The sequence below is a fragment of the Podarcis gaigeae genome, assembly GCF_964106915.1.
Source record: "Podarcis gaigeae genome assembly, chromosome: 6".
In the NCBI taxonomy this organism is placed as follows: domain Eukaryota; kingdom Metazoa; phylum Chordata; class Lepidosauria; order Squamata; family Lacertidae; genus Podarcis; species Podarcis gaigeae.
In genome coordinates, this window is record NC_139682.1 from 33,053,744 (window position 1) to 33,072,954 (window position 19,211).

The 19,211-nt window shown below is 44.1% G+C and overlaps 1 protein-coding gene across 19 annotated transcripts in view; it reads left to right on the top strand.

Annotated features, from left to right (window-relative positions):
- NAV1 (neuron navigator 1) overlaps positions 1 to 13,145 on the top strand; it is a 281,587-nt gene extending 268,442 nt beyond the window's left edge. For all 19 annotated transcript variants that reach the window (XM_083746420.1, XM_083746435.1, XM_083746423.1 and 16 more), the window contains 10 exons: positions 825 to 922; positions 1,072 to 1,167; positions 1,687 to 1,846; positions 3,877 to 4,112; positions 4,778 to 4,929; positions 6,831 to 6,902; positions 7,067 to 7,263; positions 8,159 to 8,277; positions 8,516 to 8,713; positions 12,364 to 13,145. In XM_083746420.1, coding sequence (XP_083602546.1) covers positions 825 to 922; positions 1,072 to 1,167; positions 1,687 to 1,846; positions 3,877 to 4,112; positions 4,778 to 4,929; positions 6,831 to 6,902; positions 7,067 to 7,263; positions 8,159 to 8,277; positions 8,516 to 8,713; positions 12,364 to 12,456 — 1,421 coding nt within the window. In that variant the 3' untranslated portion in view covers positions 12,457 to 13,145. The remainder of the gene's footprint in view (positions 1 to 824; positions 923 to 1,071; positions 1,168 to 1,686; positions 1,847 to 3,876; positions 4,113 to 4,777; positions 4,930 to 6,830; positions 6,903 to 7,066; positions 7,264 to 8,158; positions 8,278 to 8,515; positions 8,714 to 12,363) is intronic.
- Positions 13,146 to 19,211: the final 6,066 nt, after the last annotated feature.

Consider the following 19,211-nt stretch of genomic DNA (forward strand, 5'->3'; position numbering starts at 1 on the left):
TTTTTTCAAGATATTTTCTTTGTGGAACAGGGATGGGAAAGATAGGTGTGAAGGAAGATTTGAGATCACCTTTGAATGGGTTGTGGGGACAGTGGCCTAGTTGTGCCTTGCATCAGGAATTTGGAGAATGAGAACCCTTTACAACATGCAGAAACAACAACAAAAATGGGACTCATTGGCAGGACTTAAATAAACATTTACAACTTTATTTACAGAGAACAAGACATATATTTAGCGATAACAGAACATTATGTAGCAGAATGCAGCAGAATGCAACATTTGATGTAACAACCAGAAATGGAAGTTGGGGGAAGTTAACAGGGAAGGGGAAAAGTAGAAAATGGATGCTGAATGAGACATTGAATAATTGTTATGAGAAAAGAAAATCAATAAAACATTTTTTAAAAAAAAACAAACAATAATGGCACCCACAAAAAAAAAAGGAATTTGGTTACAGTGACATTTGGTCACATACTACAAATACTATGTTGATGCCATTGCTTTATTGCTTACTGATGGTTGTATCTTAGTGGGAGAACCTACCTGGGGTTGAGACTAGGTCCAGGGCAAGAGAAGAGGTGCTGCACTGAAGACTAACAGGAGGTAGTTCTTGTGCTGGAGAGAGAGAAAAGTTGTATCAACCAGACTTGGAGGGGGGTGTCCTGGACTGTATAGGGGAACCACTATGGCAGAGTCCAAAAGACACTAAACTCTAGGATTATAGAGGAAGGAAATATTTCACTTTGACACATGGGGATTCCTGGCAATACCATCAATGGTTTCTACTTCTGCACAGTGTATATACTTATTTTCCCTTTCTCTAGAGCTTTCGCCAATGGATGGCATCAGTGCTGGCACCCAGAGGGATGAGGTGACACTACGAATTGTAGTGCGCATGCCACCTCAGCACATCATCAAAGGGGTAAGCATCAATGGAAAAGTGGGGAGTGGCATTACCCAGCTGCAATGTATGGTGTGAGGACAATGCTGAGTTGATCCGGTTGCCATTGTAAACTGGTAGCGGCAGATTCCAAATCTCAGCCGCTTTTATATCTTGCTTTTGGCTTCCAGGACCTGAAGCAGCAGGAATTCTATCTGGGCAGTAGCAAAGTGAGTGGGAAACTGGATTGGAAAATGCTGGATGAAGCCGTCTGTCAGGTCTTCAAGGTGAGATGCTAACAGCAACTTTGTAGTTGTGATAACATCTTCAGAAACTTCATTCCACATTTCTGGGATGCTGAACCAACTTCTACACCTCTCACCCTGTCCTGCATAGCATACATGGTTTTCTTTCCCCTCATTTTATGCTTGCAGCAACTCTGCAAGGTACCTAAGGGTAAGGTTATGTAGCTGGCCCAAAGTCATCCAGGAGCAGCTCCCTTCTCACAGCCTCTTCTAATGACTTACAGCAACCCGATAAGAAATCTTTGGTTTGCCCAGACATCTGGAGGTTTGTGAGTGAGGAAGTGCCTGTTTCTGTTTTAATTTACTACTAGTGGTTGTGGTTCTTCTTTTATTTTTTATTTTTGCACTGATTGCTATTTTATTTGGTTAAAAACAACAACACATTGTAAGCTACCCCAAGAACTGTGGTTAGTAGTGGATACTTCAAAATAAAAGGTTCTAACCAGTCTAGCATCAGGCTTACTCCTGACCTGAACCAAGCTACTCCTTCTCTTCACTCAGGACTACGTCACCAAGATGGACCCTGCTCTCACACTGGGGCTCAGCATTGAGTCTGTCTATGGTTATAGCATCAGCCACATCAAGCGAGTCTTGGACACAGAGCCACCAGAAATGCCGGCTTGCCGACGGGGTGTGACCAGCATCGCTGTGACATTGAAAGGTACCCCCACAGCTGTCTTGACACGCAATTATTACCAGTGATATGCCAGGCCACCTCTGCTTGATCCTTTGCTTCTATCTGGTTCAGTTCCAAGCAGGGTCAAAGGGCGGGGTAGAAAGCAACATGGACCTCTAAATTAGAGAGCCTCTGGAAAGCACTACTGAAGTCAGAAGAGGCAGTGGCGAGCTGCTAAATGCAGCACTGGAACCCTGGTCTTCTATAACTTACTGAACTACAGCTCCCATCATCCCTGGCCAGTGGCCATGTTTGCTGGGGCTGATGGGAGTTGTAGTTCAGCAAACATCCAGCGGGCCAAAGGTTCCCCACATCTGCTGTAGGTGAAAACCTATGTTTGGCTTTACTGAAAGGAATATACAGTGGTACCTTGGGTTAAGTACTTAATTTGTTCTGGAGGTCCGTTCTTAACCTGAAACTGTTCTTAACCTGAAGCATCACTATAGCTAATGGGGCCTCCTGCTGCTGCCGTGCCGCTGGAGCACGATTTCTATTCTCATCCTGAAGCAAAGTTCTTAACCCGAGGTACTATTTCTGGGTTAGCGGAGTCTGTAACCTGAAGCGTATGTAAGCCAAAGCGTATGTAACCCGAGGTACCACTGTATACTGCAGTGTGGCTGCTAAAAATATTGAATGTGATCTTAGGCTGCATTAATAGTATCCAGATCACAAGACGTAATAGTTCTGCATCTTAAGTACATACTGTCCAGTTCTGGGCACCACATTGACAAATAGGGGAGCATTTCTGGAAGAGAGCAGAGAGCATGGTGAGGGATCTGGAAACTTCAGTCTTTTGAGGAATTGTTGAAAGGGCTAGGTATATGTAGGGTATGTACATGAAAAGATATTAAGGGGATACATGATTGTGGTTTACAAGTATCTGAGGTGAAGTAAAGGAGGAAATGCAGCAATTCTTTTTCTCCCTTGCTCCATAGAGCAGGCAGCAGATTTCAGCTAAACATTAGGAGAAACTTCCTAATGGTAATTCCCCCTCTACACACACTCTCTGAACAGACTGTCTTGGGAGATAGGTGGGCTCTCCCTTTACTGGAGGCTTTTAAGCTGAAGCTGGGATGCTGTCAGTTAGGTCTGCTGTAGTTGTATCCTGCATACAGCAAGGGGTTGAACCGCATGACCTCCTAGGTCCCTTTTAACTGGGATGGTTATAAATATTATTCCTGTAGTTCTGATACAGAGTTGAAATAGGAGTGCCGTATCCCATTTCAGGGGGCGCGGGTGGCGCTCTGGGTTAAACCACAGAGCCTAGGTCTTGCCGATCAGAATGTTGGCGGTTCAAATCCCCGAGACAGGGTGAGCTCCCATTGCTCGGTCCCTGCTCCTGCCAACCTAGCAGTTCAAAAGCACATCAAAGTGCAAGTAGATAAATAGGTACCACTCCAGCGGGAAGGTAAATGGCATTTCCGTGCACTGCTCTGGTTCGCCAGAAGCAGCTTAGTCATGCTGGCCACATGACCTGGAAGCTGTATGCTGGCTCCCTCGGCCAATAAAGCGAGATGAGCGTCGCAACCCCAGAGTCGGTCATGACTGGACCTATGGTCAGGGGTCCCTTTACCTTTATCCCATTTCAGACTCTTTATCTAAACCATAATTTATATTATTAGGCTCAAACAGCAGTGAACTTTGCACGTTCTCCATCTTTACATCTCTGTATCGAAAAGGAGGAGGAGATATAATTTTCTCCTTAAAACACACCCCAGTTCCGTTCTGCTGTCAACTGTGGTTTGTTCTAACAAAACCTAGTTAAAACAAACCTCCTGGCTTTCAAACTTTGGTCGGAACAAATCTCCCAGACCAGAGAAATAGATATCAGACTGCTATACATGAAGTAGTGATATATTTACTCAAGAAGAAACAGTGTCCTCACATTATGAAAAGGTTGGGGAGGATGCTTTTGGAGGAAAGAGCCTACCATGGCAGAAAAGGGAACCACAAATGTTATTAAAGTCCTGAGTGTGAGAGGGGAGGCCTCTCAACAGCTGCATTCTTCTACACAGGTTTGAAAGAGAAGTGTGTGGACAGCTTGGTGTTTGAGACCCTTATCCCCAAGCCCATGATGCAGCACTACATAAGCCTTCTGCTCAAGCACCGCCGCCTTATCCTTTCTGGGCCAAGTGGAACTGGCAAAACCTACCTAACGAATCGTCTGGCTGAGTATTTGGTGGAGCGCTCAGGCCGTGAAGTCACTGATGGCATTGTCAACACTTTCAATATGCACCAGCAATCATGCAAGGTGTGAAACTCCTTGCCTGGGACTGTCTACTTGAGAATTTCTGCACTTCCGCGCTCTCTGATCCCTAGCACAGCCCTGCTTGATTACCTTCATTCTTAAGTCACAGACTCCTTGTAATTTCAGGTGGAAGAACCTTAGGCATACTAGTTGCAATCCTTGATCCGCCAACACAACTCTGTACGTACATATCTACCCAGAACCCTGTGAGTTCAGTAGAACCTACTCCCTAGTAAGTAGGTATTATGATAGCAGGTATAAGAGGAATTAAACATAGTGCTAAGCACTTTGTCAGCATGAGCATTTCTGCTTGCCTGAGGGAATTATCTACCCTCTTCTCCACCCACACACTGTTCCGTGGGTTCTCACAATCCCCCTCCCCAAAGCCTTTTTTTGGGGTGGGGGAAAGCCCCTTTGTGCTAGCAGAAGTCCTTGCATGGTCTTCCACGGACAAGGCTTATCCCTCCCATATTCTTCATCACCTGCCTTTTGCCAATGTGGCCCTCCAATCCAAACTAGCCCTCCTCAATTCTAAGCCCAGTTCTCAGCCTGGGGAAATCACTATTCCTTATATCCTTGCATTTCTTCTTATACTAATATGTAGTGTGTGTGTGTGTGTATTCCACATGCTGATACAGTGACTTCCATTTTGCATCTTTCTTTACCAGGACCTACAGCTTTACCTCTCCAATCTGGCCAATCAGATTGATCGGGAAACAGGGATAGATGTGCCATTGGTCATCCTTCTTGATGACCTCAGTGAGCCTGGCTCTATCAGCGAGCTCGTCAACGGAGCACTCACCTGCAAGTACCACAAATGGTGAGAGACTGATTTACAGTACTGTCGCATTTGACTCCTACCTCTTAATAGCAATCTTACACTCGAGGATTATTCTGAAACTGGGTGACTAACCTTTTCTAGGTCAAGGGCTGCTTTATCTCATGGTCAGCCACCCAGGGACTGCACGTTGAAGTGGGTATAGCAAAAGTAGGTGAAGTTGCTTTCCAAAGGACAATCCCGTTAGCTTTTAATACACAATTTTCAATAGTTTATTATAAAATTCAGAAGAAAATTAATTTTATTTTTTATTTTTGGTGTTTGTTTTTTTTAAATGATAGTTTGGAGGGTGGGGGGTCGTGGGATGGCCCCAAAAACTCTTTGGCATCACGGTGGTGCAATCAGTTAAAATTTTGTTTACATTTTGGAGGGGGGAGGTGAATGTTGAAAATGAAAACAGGATTGGAAGGAGAGGGACAAATCTTATTTGCATTGCAGGAACTATGGGAGCAGCCATTTTTTATTTTTAAAAAAAGAAATATAAAACATTTTTGTTAAAGAGTGGCAAGTGTGGGGAGACCACTAACATCCTTCTTGGGAGTCCCAGATATTGTGTTCTAACATAAGAGCACTGCTGAATCAGGTCAAAGGCATTTATGCTCTACAGCTCACAAGGTCTGGCAGATGGTGTGGTGCTGTGGTACCCTGCAGTGTATATGGCTCTGCCTATCCTGCCGCTCTCAGTGGGGCAATTGTTGATGATGTTATGACTTTACTAGTGTCTCAGGCCTGCATCATAACTGTCTCTTGATTTCCCTACCAAGGAAGAGAACTTCTCCGCCCCTTGTTCTATGTCATGGAGTGGCCACACCATGGCACAATTAATATTACTGTTATTTAATGGGCTTACATACCACTTTTTGTCACAAGTGATCTCAAAGCAATTTACATTAAAAAATAGGCCATATCATAAGTCAAGTCACAGGACACAATTCAGATAACATGTAGAAATGTCAGCAGCATCGATATTAATAATTAAACCACACCAGCACATGACAGCAGGTTGTGCATGAATGATGCAACAACATCGCTTGAACAAATTGTTTGGATCTCCATGGGATTGGAGACCTACCCACATGTAGTTGAGTCATTTAGATTTTATTTGTTTAGCTTTCAAATATTTTATTTGTTTAGCTTTCAAGAGCCTTCAAGCTCTTGATTTGGTCCTGGAAGGCAGCGAATTCACAGTGAATAAGACAAAATTCATTTGAGTGATATGGATTTTTGCCGCAGCATCCCTGCAGGTTACTGAGCCTGCCTTTCCAGCATTCTTGTGTTGCCTGCTCTCCAGCTCAGCTAGGAGCAAAACCATTCCAAGACCAAGGTGGCCATGTCCGCATTGTACTGTACATGGGTGGAAAGTGGCCTTGCCAGAAAAGGTTGAGCAGTACCAGAATTTCTGGGCCAGGGAAAAAGCTTCAGATGATATTAAGGACACAGCCAAGTTTTATTACACATTCAGATTTTTAAATTCCACCTTTGTAGGAAAAGTGCATACTGTAGGAAGCTTGCAGAATTCTAGGTTGGATGAGCTGATTCAGCAGAGCTCTTCTTATGTTCTTAATATCCTAAATATAGGACTGTTGTCATATCAGCTTTTGGCACATGCCTGAATCTCAGCACAGCCCTTGTTCTTATTAGCAAAACTTCCCTCCATTTAACTTTTTTCCTCTCCAGATAGCTCTGTTCCACTGTCTCTTACAGAGTGGAGGAGGGAATTGATATGAGCAAGAGACATTCCATTAGTCATAGTCAAAACCACTTCTAGATGTGAGGCAGGCACTGTGTTGAGAGCTGGGGAGCGACAGAGTAAACAGCTTCCAGACATTCCCCCTGTTAGGATACATCATCTCTGATAGAGCTGCTGTTCTCTCTCCCACCAGCCCCTATATCATCGGGACAACCAACCAGCCTGTGAAGATGACTCCAAATCATGGCCTTCATCTCAGCTTCAGGTAAGGGCAGAAATGATGCTCCCAATGGAGGAGGCAGGATTGTGCTGGGCTTTGAAATAGCACCTCCTCTGTTCCCACCTGACAGTTCCAGAAGCTGTTGTTCTGCTATGGGAAGGACTATATATAATCCCTATCATTACTAACCTGTCATCTTAATGCTACAGGATGCTGACATTCTCTAATAACGTGGAGCCAGCCAATGGCTTCCTGGTGCGCTATCTACGCCGGAAGCTGCTTGAGTCCGACAGCGATGTCAATGCCAACCGGGAGGAGTTGCTGCGTGTGCTGGACTGGGTGCCCAAGCTCTGGTACCATTTGCACACCTTCCTGGAGAAGCACAGCACCTCTGACTTCCTCATTGGTAAGTGGTGGATTGAGCTATGCTGGCTGGAGATACTGTCAGGAACAAGGATTACCATTCAGGAAACAGGGGAGGGATGTTGAATGTTGTTGTTGTTTCCAGTGGTTAACTAATGGAGGGATTCCAGAACTCAAGGCTGCATAAAAGCTACAACCTGTCTTTTGGCATGCTTGCCATTTATTGCTAGTAAATTAGGTGTTTGCTTCTCTCCCACCATTGAGTAACCAGTCTGCATATACTCAGAGGCACCCTCAATTGTTAGTCCAAGTTTGCCATTGCAGAATAATTGCTTGATTTCCTTATGTCAGCATAGGACCACTGGCTGGACTGTGGTTCCCCCGTTTGATAAAGGTAGGAGTCAAAATTTAGGAAGTAGGCAGCTTCCTCTTCAGTTTAATGGTTTTAATTTTCTGGCTCCAATTAAGCCCTGCTTTCTGCTACATGTTTAACAGCCAAATACCAGAAGTTCTCTTCAGTATTTCAGATGCAGATCAGATCCAAGGTACGGATTGGTCAATAGTTTAGTCATTCCTTTTGGGTTGTTGGTTCCTCTGTCTGCTTCAGAGCCTTGTTTGATTAACCCCTGGAAAGTGACAGCAATTAGGGAATGTACTGATGTATTGAACTGGTATTCTTCTTTCCCTACAAGCAGTTCAGTGTTGCAGAGATGAGGTTGTCTTCACAAACATCTGATTAAGTTTGCTAGACTAAGATATAGTGACTTGAACTGGACCAGTAAACCTATTGGTGCAAGTCTAGCAATCTATTCAATACACTTCACTGACTTACTGTATCTGGCATAACAGTAATCCTCTGAGGCAAAGAACATTGCATGGCATTGGTGTTCTTTTGTGGGCTACTAGCTAATGCTCCCCATTTTCCTTTTCCTTACCAGGTCCTTGTTTCTTCCTGTCATGCCCCATTGGTATTGAGGATTTCCGGACCTGGTTCATTGATCTGTGGAACAATTCTATCATCCCCTACCTTCAGGAGGGAGCAAAGGATGGGATCAAGGTACATTTACCCACATCCACATCCTCACTAGTAATGGTGACTGTGCACTGCACCCATTTGCATGGGTGGATTACTTAGTTAGAAGCTGCACTGCTTGAAATTGTCCATCATCAAGTATCTTGCAGCTGTTTCTTCAAATGTCATCCAGCTCCTGCTCACCCACCCAAAAGATGGGGGGGGGAGTGCATGTATATGTGACTTGTTTCTCAGTATTCTTTTGTGCCTATCCCCACTGCAGGTGCATGGGCAGAAAGCTGCCTGGGAAGATCCTGTGGAATGGGTGCGAGACACGTTGCCATGGCCATCGGCCCAACAAGACCAGTCAAAGCTCTATCACCTTCCCCCACCCAGTGTGGGGCCCCACAGCACTGTCTCACCCCCAGAGGAGCGGAGTGGCAAGGATACTACACCCAACTCTCTGGAATCAGACCCCTTGGTATGTCTTCAGGCTGCAAAGGGGAACTGCTGCCAAACAAGAGGCTTTTGAAGGCTGGATCTCTTTGGCACAAGGGAATTAAGTTGGGACCACAATCCATCTGTTGGATGAGTGGCCAAACTCTTTCTGTGACATGGCATACCTTGCCAACCATTGCTTTGTCACAACAGTTGTAGCAGGCACCTTAGTTACTGGAGCACAGTTCCTTGACACCAGAGGTTGCTGGATCCTACAGTAGGACGCGTTTCCCGAGGGTTAGGGGCTTAGCCAAACAAGTACCATATGACAGCTTTCCAATGACTATAAAACAACACTCCTGTGCCAGTTTGCCTTTAGGGGGAAGTAGAAAAGCAGTGAATCTCCCCTTCTCACTTGGAAATCTCCCCTTCTTAGCTTTTGAACACTGTTCTGTAGAACTGTATGTTCCTACTAATCAGGACCTTGCCCCCGCCTTGCAAAAGGATTTCCCCTGCTTTTCATGTTTGTAGGACCCCCTCAAATAATTCGGTGCATTGTGTTTTTTGCAGTACAGTTTTTGAGGCATAAAGAAGCCAGGTTTTCTGCCCAGCTAAGGAATATGCATTCTCCCCGCCCTCCCTCAACCAAGCATAGCAATCTCTAGGCCTTCCCTTGATAAGATCCATTGGGAGCCAGGATAGATTTATCATATGTATGAGTTGCATACATTGAAACTAGTCCTTGGTGTTCTTTCTCCAATCTCAGAAGTCTGGCTGAGCAGTGTTGAGTTAACCCCTCCAATGGCTTATATCATTTCTCATATACACAGAGGGGTGGGTGTATTGGAAGCTTCAAACGTACTGGGAACACCAGAGCCCATTCTAGGTTTCGTCAGCTGCAAGTCTTCCCATCTCACTGCGCATCCAGCATGTCCAATGTGTCTCACTGTGTGTCCAGCAAAATCCACTGGGACAATTGTATTATAACGGAATAAAAACTCTTCTCTGCAGTGCATTGGCGACCTCTGTAGGTTACCAATGCAGCATCAGTGACCTCTTTAGCAAGCATAAACACCCTCCACAAGATAGAAGAGCCTTAAAATGACTGTGCTGGGCAGCACTGCAAGGAAGCGGCCACAGGATGGCATGATAAGTGTAAACCAGAGAAAGAAGCTGCCTCTACATACTGAATGAAATAGCTACATGGGATAGTTTTTAGCTTTGCTGGTGCACGTACACAATGCAGCAATGACAGCCTATATTCCTTTGTAAGCCAGGAGGAAAACCGCTGTGTAGTATATGAGTAGTCTTGAAATCTACCACTTGGGAACCACATTCCTAGCAGATTTGTACTGAGGGATATTGGTGCAGTTATGTGTAGGAAATGTAGGATGGGCTATGTTGGGAATCTAAGGTGAAATACCCATGCAGTGAAAGTTGCTGCACACAGAAGCAGCTTAAGATACAAATAATTTACTGTTGCAGAAGATAAGGCTCAGTAAAACAGTTCTGGACATAGATATATACAGGTTGTAGGCTTTTGCAGATACAGATATATACAGATTCATACATGTATAAAGTGTCTCCATTGCTCCAAATAAACTTCAGCAGTTCAGAACAGGACAAGTGACTCCAACAGACTGATGATTCAAAGACAGTCTTAACAGCAGACTAACAAACACTACTAAGTTGACATGCATTAATCACAGATATAGTTGGGTCATTGAGCTGTTAACATAGCAACTGGCTTGGCTGACCTTATACTTGCGATTAGTTAATCGATGGGTTGACTTACACTCATGAAGAAAACTACCCCCTTCCCATGCCTAGTTACTCCAACAGACTGATAATAGGGGAGAGGCTTAGTTTGGGTTTGGACTGTGTTAGCTAGTGTGTGCTCTCGTCTCAGTCTGGTCTGGCCTTCCTAAGGCCAAGTTCTGTCTTGGAAGGCATAAGCAGTTTTATGGGCTTCTTTCTCCAGGGAAGCTTGCCAGGCACCTATGTTAATGTGTTTTTTGGTGCCAGGCAAATATCCTTTTATGTCCTCAAGCATTTAACCTCTGATGAGCCTCCAGTATCTGCCTTTATTGCTGTTATTTTATGCTATTCTTTTCTTATTGATTTGTTTTAATGGTTTTGTTGTTCTTAGCTTGTTAACTATCCTGGCAATGCTTATTGAAGGACAGCATGCAAATTTGCAACGTAAATAAAATGCGAGTATGCAACTGATTTGTAGAGGTTGCAGCTATGACTCATCCCACCCACCCCTAATTGGCTTTAATTCATTAGATGTGCTCCTTCTTTTAAGCATAGTCCCCACCCTCTGGGGATAACCATCAAAGCCCTCTCACATTATGAAGTTGAATTATTCTCTTCCCTGAACATGGTTATCTACTCACAATCTACTCAGAAGTAAGGCCCATTAGATTCCATGGGCAGTATCCAACTAATGTGTTCCATCAACGCAATGAAAGATTTGCCTGTGTGCCTCCTAAATGTGTTTTAGGAGTTTCCTCAATCCTCTGGAGCAGATTTGGGGAGCATCCAGGATGGAACGGTGGGTTCCATTTGAAATGATGGAACTCATCAGTTGGATACTGGCCCATCAGACTGACTCCTAGGTTGAGTGAGTATAGGGCAAGAGCGTGAAACTGTAAACAACACTTTTTTCTCTGTAAGCAGTGCAGCTTTAAATAACCATAGCAAGTTGTGTCTGACCTCCTGTATATAGCAGGACATCTGTTTTTTTTAAAAATATTTTTTTATTCAATTTTTTAAACACATACAAAAAAGACAAGCACAACACATAATAAAGACAAACTAAAACAAAAACAAACATGTATAATTTCACAATCTTATTTTCGTATACCTTCTTTCATCCGACTTCCCCATACCTCCCTTTCACTGCATCCTTATTTTACAATTTTTTAGCAACCCGTCAATCCATTTATCCATTTAATTCCCTTTCATTAAGTTTTCCTTAATTTATTAGTTACAGCTGTAATTCTCTACTTCTTACCCCTTGACATCTAACCCTCCTCAATTTTACAACAATTTTTGAGATACATTTTAAATTTCTTCCAGTCTTCTTCCACTGTTTTTTTCCCCTGGTCTATAGCAGGACATCTGAACCATTGTCTTCTGCCTTGGGCAGAACATCTCATCTTAACTGGAACACAGATGATAAGGCTTTATCTGGGTTTACTACCTTGGAATCCTGATCCCCAATTATCCTTTCCATATTCCTCTGGAGTGCTCAACCAGGGTATGGGGTAGCTTGTTCTCAGGCATTGCAGACTGCACTGCTTTTGCAGAGCTATGTTTATAAAAGGGGGAAAGGTCATTACTCAGCAGTAGAGCAGAAGGTCCCAAGCTCAATCCCTGGTGTCTTCAGGTAGGGCTGGGAAGGACCCCTCTCTGTAGATAGTACTGAGCTAAATGGATCTGAATTCATAATTATCATCATCATCATCATTATTACCACCACCATATTTTATTATGGTGCCATTACCTGCCATTCACCCTAAGGTCCCAGGGAAAATTACAACATTAAAGCACAATATTAAAAACAGTTTAAAACAATGGGCAATCATAAAAATACAGTGGGACCTAAAAATATACACAACAGCTTTCTATGTTCCTTTTAAAAAGCCTTGGGGATACTTTAGCTTCTTGCTTTTTTCTCCCATGCAGATGGCGATGTTGCTGAAGCTCCAGGAAGCAGCCAACTATATTGAGTCTCCCGACCGAGAAACCCTGGACCCCAATGTGCAGTCGACACTCTAAAGGTGACTGGATCAGGATGGGACGGAGACTGGAGTGAGCTGGTCTCGGCTGCCTTCGCTCCTCGTTCTTCTTTGTTTTCTTTTGTATCTGGAACCTGTGGTTTGGAACAGAACACCACAGATGGACGATGGAGGAGGCTGTTTGACCCTCCGCTGCAAGATACTGCTCCTCCACCCCCCAATGAGTTTGGTGGTAGGAGAATGATGATTTTTATTCTTAGGCTTTTTGCCTCTATCATAAACTCCTGGGCTTTGCAGTATGGCTGGGTGGGTGGCGGTGGTGGGACATTACTAAATCCCTCGGATCCAGGGTTCCCAGCATCGGAGTTCCTGTATAGGGTAAAGACTCGAGACCTTGTGGAACTGGCCACTGCATTGTTTGCAGGGCAATGCCAGCAGGCAGGGCAACAGACAAGTTTGTGGTTCCCTAACATGAGGATCTTTTTATAAAAAAAAAGTAAAGAAAAGCAAAAACCCAGAAAGGAACCTGGAAGTATCTGAGTAGAAGAGTCGCCGCTGCAGCAATCCAGCTGTTGCTGTTGCCGTAACTGTTTCCCCTCCGGATGCTTCCCTACCACAACAAACATAGGCAAAGGCCTAGGACTGTTAACTCTGTCTTTGTACCCTCCTTATTTAATCTGCATGATCGTCCTTTTACATTCAGACTTCCAATAAACTCTGCATTGTTTTTTCCCCTTTTATTTTATTTTGGTTAAGCTGGGCCATTCCGTTTGGTTTTTTTGGTTCTAGGAATTCTGTTTCGGTTTTTAATCACCTGGTACTAATTTCACAGGGAGGAGCCATTTGGTTTCTTAGAGGGTTTTTTTTTGTTTTTGTTCATTTCACCTTTTCTCTGTTCTACCACTCTGTAAATTCCATCACGGTGGTCCCTCCAAACTGAAATTGGTGCTGACTGGATGACCTCCAGTAACCAAAATCGCCTTGTGGGTCCTTGCAGCTTGCATCAGATGCACACAGGGTTGAATCAGCAGCACAACCTTCTCAAAGATGCACAACCTGCTGGATGGCTTCCCTTCCTGTCCCCTTCTTTTATCATTCCATTCCTGAAAGCACAAGAGGCCTAGCAGACTGGGACCAAAGAAAGAGCAGTGGGGCAGAGGATGCTCTGCTGTGGTCCTCACTTGCGCAGCAAAACCATCAAATGCCTCCAGAGATAAAGATGTCTCCCAACTTTGCCCAAATACTGACCTGCTTGTGACTCCCCTTTCCTCTGCTCACCTTGCAGAGAGAAAGGGTGGGTGGGTAGATAACCTTCAACAGAGTGAAATTGTAGCACTGTTAAATGTTCAGTGTTGGGGTGTCACTTGCTTGATTTCCAAACAAGGAGCCATCCATGAAGTGACCCAAATCAAGCAAAGATCTACTTCCACCCTGGTGCTGTCAGCTGCCTTAACAGGTACAAAGTAGTGCTCTGATTTAGGTTAGATCTACTTTCCTATACAGGTGGAGATAGTTGGATTAGACATATACAACTGCCACGCCCTTTTGCCTTTTGGTTCTAGAATGTGACTTCCCTTAGGTGAGTTTACATGCATTTTCTATTGGGGGAGGGGAGTCACAAAGCCGTCTCTGAGAGCAAAGTTCAAGACATGTTTCATGAGCTCCTCAACCTCCTTGGCCCTGATCAACAACTAGTTTTCCTGAAGGGCCAGTTTAAAAGCAAAGTTAGCAGTGCAAAGCCAACATAAGCAGCAGTTAGCATGTTACCAATTCAGACACCAATCTTAAAAGCCTGTGGCCTGGATAAAATAAGGGGGAAAGTCTGAATCTAGTTTCCATGGCATTTTTTTTAGAGAAGGTTTATATTACATCACTTAGCCAGAAGCCAAATAATTGTTAGTTTCTCCATAACACAGGTCCTGGCTTTTTCAACTCAAGTATTGTAGGAGTTCATTTCATAGCAGCAGAATATATACAGCACAATGCAGGGAGCAGGATTTCAGCTCTCCTGATATAAACTAATAGGCTTTACTCTATGCAGTATTCACTTCCTATCTAGTGTTTAGTTTTACTAATAATGCTGAGCTAACCATTAGCTCCTCACTCTTGTTATGATGCAAAAGCCACTAGGGTTTATTTTATGCTAAATGATTAATAACAGGATTCATGGATAGATACACTGTGCCAAATACCTCAAGGATCGCATCTGAAATCACTCAAGGTCCTACTTAGTCCCATGTGATTCTTAGCATTTATTTAATAGCATTTTTATCCTGCTCCTTAGCTTAAAGGGGGCTTCCAGGGCAGCTTACAAAAATCAGTACTTAGACAGTCCCTGCCCCCAGGCTTGCAACTGGAAGAGATGTAACACACAAGGAACAGGGGGTGGGGTGGAAGAGGAAAGTAAGCAAACTCAAGCACCAGTTCTTAAAGTTACAGTTCTTTTATAGCTACCAGCTAGAATGGGAAAGAGTTCCAGCAGCCTGACTGAGTGATGGCTAAAGGATGGCCGGAGGCAGCTGGTCTCCCAGGAGAGGTGATGGGATAGTCTTGTTTTGCTTCTCACCCTCTGCTCTGCAGCCTAATGGAGCTGCTGTCACTTGGAGACGTTTGAGTGAGACTTCCCATATTTTCAGTATTTCCAATGCAATCTTGAGGTCTAGAAATCGTGCTTTCTAAAAGTGAGAATGAAGATTCTTAGGACTCTAGATTATGTGCCACGTCCTGCACTTGCTGAGTCATTGTATAGAATGTATATAATTTTAGTCCCCTTGCCCAATTTTTGCCAGAATGAGCCTCCTGAAGTCAAAGCTTATTTGTGTAACTATTATGGAATCCTGCAACAAAATGTTGCAGTATGGAGTGCTCATTCCCTCTCACTCAGTTTTCAATTCTTCTTTCCCACTACAGTCAGCATTTGGTGCCCACTGAGCATCCTCATTCCTCAGTGGACATTTTTCCTCTCTTAAAATATTTTTTGTACTTCAAACATTGGGGTTCCCTCCATCGTATGGGTGGATCCCTCCATCTCTTGCTTGAATGGTGCCATTTTGGCTACATAAGAATCCACACTAGGAGAATGGGTTTATCATCCGCATCTAGGATGTCATTAATGTATAGTCAGCCTGCAGTGAAGGTACAAGTGGCACAAGCAGCAGGTATGCTCTGACATGCTTGGCAAACAAGACAAAATGGCTTGGGGCCTAGCTGTGGCTGAATCAGGCTTGCAGGTTGTCCTGCCTCACCAGTACTGCCTGCTCCTTGGCTCAGCAGCTGAGAGCCAAAAGCAAACATAAGGAACTAGTGACTGCAGGAAGACTGGAGAGAGACAGACAGAGACAGAGAATGGACTAGAATGGTGCTTCCTCTCTCAAACTTTGCATTTGAGTTTGTTGCACAATTGCCAAAAAGATTGGCCAGCACCGTAGTAATTAATTACAAGTAGTGAAGAAATTAAGTGCAGAATTCAATATAGATTTTGCAGCACTTTTCTTTGAGCCAAAAGAACTAAATGACAAATTGCTTGGCATAAGGTAGGACTGTGTAATATACAAAAGCGACATTCCTGGCTTTCTGTTTCTTCATTGCAGACACTGTTCTTCTCACCCAACCCAAGTTTACACACACGCGTATACACACACACACACATACACACACACACACCTTCTTCTAGCAGCTGCCTCATATTGTGTTGTTTCAGCTGGGTTTTCATGGCGAACAAAACAACAGGGAGTAAGTGGTGGTGTTCTCAAATGTTGTATGACTGCACACAAATTTAACAGGGGTTTTTCTGGGGTTAGTGTTAATTGTCTCTGCCATTATTGCAAACAGACTTTGATCTAGTCTCCTGACCTTTTTGAGGTCTCTCTGTCTTTTCTTTCAAGCAGAATGTATTTTACTGGTGTGGCCAAGGGAGTCTTCTAGAGCTTGCCCAGTTGCTGCTAAAATCTCTCCCCTCCCCAATCTGAATAGGGGATGGAAAAAGTAGCAAGGAGAAGTGGTTCAGTATAGACAAGCATTTATTCTCCAGTTGTATCTTCCTCAGTGACCTTATGCACAAGCAGGGGAAGGTGGGGGAGCCTTATCAGCAGTACAGAGCACTGTATGATCTTATCACAAAGATGGGTGGGTTTTCATCCAAGGCAACAGGGTGCTCTGTTGGGAAAAGGCTCTTGTGCTTTTGAACTGAAGTTGTGCTGCTGTCACACTGTGCTGATCTGAGCAAAAATGCAGCTTGAATGATGAGACTGGAGTTGCCCATGGTGCTGAAACTGCCTTAATTGTCACAATTTCAAGGAAGGGGAGCCCCTAGCCATGAACTGGCGGATCTTGCCACAGACCAAGCCTGTTGTGGCCTTCTAAACCCAGACCACATTTAATATTTCCTGCCTTCAGCACAAGAAGCCCAGGGAGAGAAGGTGGAGGTCACACTTAACCATTTCTTTGCTGAGCTTGTTTCTGGTCCCATCAGTCACAGTGCTTGCTGTTTGGAATGCCTTTAGGTGATCAGCTCAGTAAATAGTATGGCAGGCATCTTTCATCCCAAGACACGTAGATGACATGAAGAAAATCACCCTTCTGTCCCTGCCTACTTACATACCACTACAGATGGTTAGTCCTCAACCAAGGGAGACTTTTGTTTGTTGGGTATAAGACTGGGCTAAGTGTTCCACTCACTTCAGAGTCAAATGGGTCCAGCTAGCCAAATGACTTCAGAAGATCACAGTCATGTTTACGTATTAGCAGGGTCCAGGGCCAAGGCAGTCACCTCTGTTAGAATCTAAATTTCTCTTTGTGAGATAGGAAAGAAGCCAGGAAAAGGACTATTTCGTTTCCAAATCAGGCCAGAACCGACCAAATTTACAACAGAATTTACCAAACAGAAAGGTTATTGGCTTTGCCATCAAAGGAGGAGTCTCCAGGATCTTGGGTTTTAGACCAGAATTCTCTTCTAACCCCCAAAACCGATTTGGAAGAAAATGGCTTCTTTTCCTCTCCCTCCCTCCCATGAGGGATGAGAGGCAATGGGAGAGAAGCAGTAAGAGTGATAGCTTGGCTACTCTCAATCCAACAGCTTCTGCCTAACATGAGGAGGTAGCTGAGCAGTAAGTGGCATTCAGTCCTAGCTTCCTGCTCCCATTGCCTTTGCTGGGGCAAGCACCCTCCTCCACCCTCTGGCAAAGGATTTGCCCACCCCAGCTCATCTTAAAGGGAATAGCATCTCCCCCTTGCTCACACCTCACAGTGGTGAGCACCCAGTTTACTGCATCTGCAGAGCTGCAGCCTAAGTATTGAAGGAGCCCCACTTCATTTCCTCTCTGCAGTTGGGAAGTGGATATGGAAAGGCTCCACCTGACACTTGGATGTTCATCCCTACCTTTAGCATCTTGCAGGTCCCTTCCTTACAGGCTCCCTGTTTCACACCTCCCATTTCTCTCTTGATGTGGTTTGGACATTCTCCCGTCCTATTGCACAGGGTTATAAATAGACATTCCACTACAACAGAGGTCATGGATTTAAATCTACCTGGCCATCTTCAGCACTTGGCAAAAAGACATTGGGAATTCCCAATCCAGGAAACTCAAGGATTTCAGATGCATCCAGGTTTGGGTCCTCACCACATTTGCTCTGGGCATTCAGCTGAAAAAAAAATTACCATGTGCCCAAGGCTCTGGGTCCCATTGTGATCCCTAGCAGGCATTCCAAAAGAACCTTCCTACCCAACCTTTTTGCAGATGGCACCAAGCACAACCCAGCCATTCAGCCTTTATCAATATCAGGAGTGTGCTATCACATTATGTAAAGCTTGAGAAAGATACCATTGTCATCCGCATGGCAGCTGTAAGTTATGGGAATTGTATCCAGGGATCATGGCTTGGTACAACTCCCACCCTCGCCCCCCGCCTTCCTTTTAATGGCCAGCTTGCAGGGCAACTCGACCATTCAAATATGTATGTATAAATTTTCTCAAGGATAGATCCATGTTAACCGTACTGCAAGAGATTCCAGCCAATTGGCCTGTGCAGATCTAAGGTGCTTGTTTCTCTTTGTATAACTATATACATATGTACATACATATCCTGTTTAATGTAATTGAAACCTTGGAGCTGTCCGTTTGCTCTGGAACCCAGCAGGTGGTGTGATGGGCTTGGACGATGGGAGAAGGTGAATGCTGGCTGGTTTAAGGCAAGCAATTGTACTGAAAATTTCAATTGCATGGGAATAGTCCTGTATAAACAAGCTGTCACCGTCAATTGCATAGGTGCTATGTATGTCCTCAGATTATATAAATTAGTTTTAATTCAGGTTTAAATTTTATGTAGAAAAGGCACAGAGCAGCCTAGAGAAAGAACAATAGCCTCAGCTTGATTAGTTTAGCCATATAGCAGACAATGCAACATTCTTTAGCCTCTTTCTCAAACTTCTTTTCAGTGTTTAAAAAGTCCTTGGTGTGTCACTTCCCAAGCCGCCTTTATTTGACTCATCCATACCAGGTCTTTGCAAACCTCTCCTTGCTGAAGTTCCCATTACAAATGTCCTTCTTGCCTAGGACTTGTGTTCTGCCAACAATGACAGAGGAGACTTGATCTCAATCTCTCTCTGGAGTCCCTTTAGCAAGTTGCTAATACTGAACTCTGCATTATGTATAATCCCAGTTTTTTCCAGGCACTTTAGTCGGAGCTATTTCCTTTGCATTATTAATGTCTATAGTCATACTAGAAAACTTAACTTGAAAGACGTTCACCTAATGAACAGAAAAGGGGAGCAGGGAAAGGAGCCCCCAGAAGGATAAAT